This window comes from Borostomias antarcticus, assembly GCF_949987555.1.
Source record: "Borostomias antarcticus genome assembly, chromosome: 4".
Taxonomy (NCBI): Eukaryota; Metazoa; Chordata; class Actinopteri; order Stomiiformes; family Stomiidae; genus Borostomias; species Borostomias antarcticus.
In genome coordinates, this window is record NC_140237.1 from 33,161,128 (window position 1) to 33,166,915 (window position 5,788).

At 50.3% G+C, this 5,788-nt stretch overlaps 1 protein-coding gene across 1 annotated transcript in view; it reads right to left on the reverse strand.

Annotated features, from left to right (window-relative positions):
• The window catches only part of LOC311308508 (SHC-transforming protein 4-like), a gene marked incomplete at both ends in the record, with an annotated part of 8,133 nt that extends 4,220 nt beyond the window's left edge, over nt 1-3,913 (reverse strand). The window contains 3 exons of the mRNA XM_084437469.1: nt 1,000-1,070; nt 3,155-3,750; nt 3,862-3,913. Coding sequence (XP_084293595.1) covers nt 1,000-1,070; nt 3,155-3,750; nt 3,862-3,913 — 719 coding nt within the window. The remainder of the gene's footprint in view (nt 1-999; nt 1,071-3,154; nt 3,751-3,861) is intronic.
• Between the last annotated feature and the right edge of the window lie 1,875 nt (nt 3,914-5,788).

Sequence of the window (5,788 nt, forward strand, 5' to 3'; positions counted from 1 at the left end):
CGCCGGGGATATAACATGACGGATGATTACTTAAATAGGCGTGATGTGATTCGAGTGAACAATTGGAGAACTAAGAGCACATGAAGCTAGTATGTGTTAAAGGACCACATGGCAAAGCCTGTCATAGATCGGTCGGCCTTCTGTCCCTGCCCTTATCTGAGCTCCAGTAACAGGGTTTGGGAGTGGGAGACAAAGGCCAGGGAGAGACAGGCCTGTTAGCCAGCGGTCTTGGAGACACAAGGGTAATATTATCCTTCCGCCCAGGAAGCAACGAGCCAAGCATTTTCCTTTCCTCCTCAAAAACAAATTACAATTGATGGTTTCTCTCTCTCTTTCTTGCTGCCTCTCTCTATTTTTCCCTTTCTCTCTCTTATCTCTCCCTCCCTCTCCCTCTCTCTCTCCCTCTCTTTCCCTTTCTCTCTCTCTATCTCTCCCTCCCTCTCCCTCTCTTTCCCTTTCTCTCTCTCTATCTCTCCCTCCCTCTCCCTCTCTCTCTTTCTCTCTCTCCCTCCCTCTTTTCCTTTCTCTCTCCCTCCCTCTCCTCTCTCTCTCTTTCCCTTTCTCTCTCTCCCCCTCCCTCCCTCTCCCTCTCTTTCTCTCTCATTCTCTTTGTAATTCCACCAGAGATCATTAGGAGGAAATTAATTTAAATGTAATTTTCTGGTCCATCATTCAGGGGAGCGCAGACAGTGATGTTGCGAACAGAGTCGGCAGTGTTGTCTCCATCGCGAGGGATGTCAAAATGAGAAGACAGCTCCACTGCCCCAGGTCCAAAACATATTAACTTGATTTCCCCCCTTTTTTTCCCTAACAAGTCGGAATCAACGACACACTTGTCTGCCATGGCGAAAGTGCCCCGGAGCGGCACGCACACAAACACGCACACAAACATACACACAAACACGCACACAAACATACACACAAACACGCACACAAACATACACAAGCAGATGCCCACCCTTGATATGGGCCAGGCAGGGGAGGGAGAGGGACTCCTACCGTGTGACTTGCATTCTTGTGTCAAAGTCTAGTGCCCTCATTGACTGGGTCACCTCCAGGCTGCCCATGTACTGAGGAGAGACAACAACACAGAAAACAGCAGTGAATAGAAAACAGAAGTGAATAGAAAACAGCAGTGAATAGAAAACAGCAGTGAATAGAAAACAGCAGTGAATAGAAAACAGAAGTGAATAGAAAACAGAAGTGAATAGAAAACAGCAGTGAATAGAAAACAGCAGTGAATAGAAAACAGAAGTGAATAGAAAACAGAAGTGAATAGAAAACAGCAGTGAATAGAAAACAGAAGTAAATAGAAAACAGAAGTGAATAGAAAACAGAAGTGAATAGAAAACAGAAGTGAATAGAAAACAGAAGTGAATAGAAAACAGCAGTGAATAGAAAACAGAAGTAAATAGAAAACAGCAGTGAATAGAAAACAGAAGTGAATAGAAAACAGAAGTGAATAGAAAACAGAAGTGAATAGAAAACAGAAGTGAATAGAAAACAGAAGTGAATAGAATACAGCAGTGAATAGAGAACAGCAGTGAATAGAAAACAGAAGTGAATAGAAAACAGCAGTGAATAGAAAACAGCAGTGAATAGAGAACAGCAGTGAATAGAAAACAGAAGTAATTAGAAAACAGAAGTAATTAGAAAACAGCAGTGAATACGATTACGAATACGATTACACCGACAAAACATGATGTATTTGAATATGTGGCCCTGACCACAGTACACTAGGCCAAGGGCTGGGTGAGATGACCCAGCTAACACATAATGGCCGACCATGTAGGCAGCTTCTCCAAAACTATTTGTGCACTCTACTGTTAGTCATGTCTCTCTTATGAAGTATTTAGCCCATGTTTACTGCTCTGTATACGTTCTTAGCCAATAGACAAACATTTTCCAGGAGCTTGCTCGATCGTCTCGCTGAGAGAGGTCAGGGGAGGATTTTTACAAGTTCACTTTTCTGGCCCCCGGGTGAAACTGTTTTTTTTGCTTCGCTCTGGAAAATGTAGGGGTGTGACCTATGCCCCCCCCCCATTGCTCTCTGTAAAGCGCATTGTGTTGCCTCTGTGTATGAAATGCGCTCTACAAATAAAGTTTGATTTGATTTGATTTGATGATCGGGGTTACAGACACCTACTCATTCAGCCATTCTACAGGGTACGGATACATGCTCACTCCTCACGCTCCGATTGGCTGACAGCCTCATAATAACAGCCCCCTGATAGGCCGGAGCCGGGATGAGTACAAGTCGGCTGATGGAGGCCATGCGAAGATCAATACACACATTGTGTGTGTGTGTGTGTGTGTGTGTGCGTGTGTATGTGTGTTTATAGAAGACAGTAAGTCAATCCGCCCTCATGCCCATTAGGGTTCAGTGGACAGCCTACGGTCCAGCCCGATGCTGACCAGCCAGGCGAACACACCTCCGGTCACGGGGCAGCATGGGCTCCACTGATACCGGATCTCCACACACACACACACACACACACACACACACACACACGCACGCACAGACACACACACACACAAGCACACACACAAGCACACAAACACACACACGCACGCACGCACACAGACACACATACACATGCACGCACAGACACACAAGCACACACACAAGCACACAAACACGCACACACACACATACACACATTGCAGGCACGCACACACACAGATCACATCCAGAGAGAATCGTAGTGCCAGGATGGATGAGTCAATACTGCCCACACAGGAAGCTGTGCCTAAGAGCGAGGGCACAGATATAGGAGGGTGTGAGAGAGTGTGTGTGTGTGTGTGTGTGTGTGTGTGTGTGTGTGTGTGTGTGTGTGTGTGTGTGCGTGTGTGCGTGCGTGCGTGTTCTCTGGTGGGACCCTCTCTCTTAGAGCATACAAAAGCACCGTCGTTTTTTCGTGTTAGTTTCAGACACCCAAAATCACATTGTGTAAACATTAAGTGCCGACATTTTGAGACCAGCTACAACTCAGGAACGTGGACAGTGACTCTCGAGCTCGTCGCAAACATCCAAAGCAACACGGCGCACGACACAGCAAAAACCCATTCACCCAGACACACAAGCTAAGCTTTATATCTGTAAAAACTGTAAGATGCTTGCGTGCGTGTGTGTGTGTGTGTGTGTGTGTGGTACCTTGATGTGGCGGTGGATCGCTCTACTCTCCCTCCTTCCCAGAATGTGTCCATCTGTCCCGGAGGAAGCCTTCAGACAGGAAGTCAGGCTCTCGGCGTGCGACCGCGGCGTGCAGCCAGGCGTCCAGGGGTGGCTGGCCAGCTGACGCAGGGTGATGGGCCTCTGCGTCCGCTCGAGGCTGGTCAGGGTCTGACCCGTCGTCTGCCCGGTGGGGAGGGAGGGATTCTGGGGCGGCACGGGGGTCCGGCTAGGGATGAGGAGTCTGTGGTTGGGGCCCGAGCTCCAGTCCGTCCGTGGCCGGGTCCTGTCCCCTCCGTGTCTGTCCCCCTGTCCCCTCAGTCCCAGGAGGGAGGCGGGGCCGTGCAGCCTGATGCCGGCCATGCGGGGGATGAAGCCCCTCAGGGTAGACGAGCCCTGGGGGGCCGGGAGGGTCCGGGGGCACACCTGAGGCGGGGGGAGGGGGTCCAGCAGGCACCGGCCGGGGTCGGAGGTCAAACAGGGGTCGGCCTTGGGGGCCAAGGTTCCCGGCGGGCGGTCGTCTAGGGAGGTGAGCGAGTCGTTGCGCAGGCGGCTGTACTTGGAGCGCTGCAGCATACCTGTAGCGGACGCGGGGGGGCGTGGTTTACTGTCCGAGGAGGGCGGGCACAGTGCTGTCCGTCCCACCGAGGGTCACATGACTGTGGCGTGGCGTGCCGGAGCGTGATTACCTGGGAGGAGTCCTGTTTGTCCTTTCAGTCTGGCGAGGGTCGGCTCTCTCATAGTCATAGAGAAGGGAGGGGGGGTAGGGGGGGGTGGGTGACCTCGGAAGGGAGACGCGACCCACTGTGGAGGAACCAGAGACCCCGAAAGAGAGCGATGAGACCCGAGCGGCACAGCTCACCCTGTCCTCCTACATGCGACACCGCAAGATGCACAATGTCTACTCAGAAACCTATTTTTGTCCTACAATCAGTCAAGGCCCACAAAGTCCCGACCGCAGCTGCGTCTAATAGCGTGCCGTTATCGCCGTCGTCAATTACAAGACTTGTCGCCAAAACCAACAAGCGCCTCTAACCGGCCGAACGTGCTCTCTGTGTTCCTCTCAGATGAAAAGATACGTATAGTGAGAAAGATATGGCAACTTACCTGTGTGTCAGTGGATCTGTTGTAGCTTAGTCTATAGTCTTCTCCACAGCAGTGTGGCTATCGCAGAGAAAAGTCCCAACATCTCTCTGTCCCACACAAACACACATGCACACCCAACACGCGGCACACACTCTCTCCTTCACACACACACAGACACGCACACACTCTCACACAATCCTCCCTCTGTTCCCCTCACTAGTTCCCCAGTCCCTTTGGGTTAGCAGCACTCTCTTTTTCAGTGACCCGGTTTCTCCCTCTCACTCCCCCTCTCTCTCTCTCTCTCTCTCTCTCTCTGAGGCAGAGGATGGCGCAGCTTTTATGAATGAACTTTCTCTTTTTTTTTTTTTTATGAATGAGCATCTCCCTCCCTCTCTCTGACTGCGCATGGTGAGGGATGTGTGAATGGAGCGGAAGAGGAATTGGCTGACAGGCCCCCACACCCCGGCCCCCCTCCCTCCCCTGTGAACTACCACCCAATCACAGCGAGGCAGGGTGACTCATGCAGCGCACACACGGTCACACATACGCAGAAATACAGGAGGAGTCCCTCCTCCCCTCCTCCGGGACATCCTCCTCCCCTCCACCGGGACATCCAACGCTCTCCGGTGAAACGATGCCGTCTTATTTCATCTGCTCGTCATCCGACCAGGCTTGTCTCACAGGGAGAAAGCACTGTGGTCTATTTACTACACCAGGCGGGTTCCAGGATGGTTTCCATGAGAGACAGCTGTTAGCAGAGAGAAAAATAGTGGTCCAGCAGATTTCAACAGGGGACAAGTCCCAAATGGTTATCAGGGTTGTACCTCTTGTAGTTAATGGGAACCAGAGCCAAATCTCATGTCATGGCTGTCTAACAAGAGACTATTAAGATCATAGGGCAGGATTCATTGCTATATCTGCTATGCAGGCAGCTGATATTCAAATGTCGAGCATAAATCCAAAGCAGGAAGGGGAAACAGCTGGAGCTGGGAATTTGCATTTCCGTGTGGCAGAGTTCGTCCGACCGGGAGAACTGGGGTCTGAAGAGTTTTTTTTTTACAACATGATCATCCAATATTACAACAGACATTTACGTTTGGCTGTTCTGAATTCCGTTGGAAAATCTCCCATCCAACAATGGTTTTATAACACGGTAACCAAACTCACAACCTTAACACTTGCGTATGTTCCTGTTTCTACAATTATTCTACAAAACACAACTCTACCTGAACACAATTAGCCCCGGCCGTGAATCAGCTGCCAGTTGCCGTGATGGAAACTCCTCCCCAGCTCAGACCATGGAGGTATGGCTCAGACTCGCTCAGTCCATGAAAGACGTGCTTTTGAAAGGAAAGCGAGAAACCGGAATCTCTGGCTCCCCCTTGTGGTCGGTCAGTAAAATTGCATGCTGGGGAAACTGCCGGCAGCTGTCATTACAACCGGACCACGACACTGATCTCAATTAAATCAAAGTACACTGAATAGTTTACTTAAACATTTTAATGATATTAATAAGTCCAGATAGTCAAT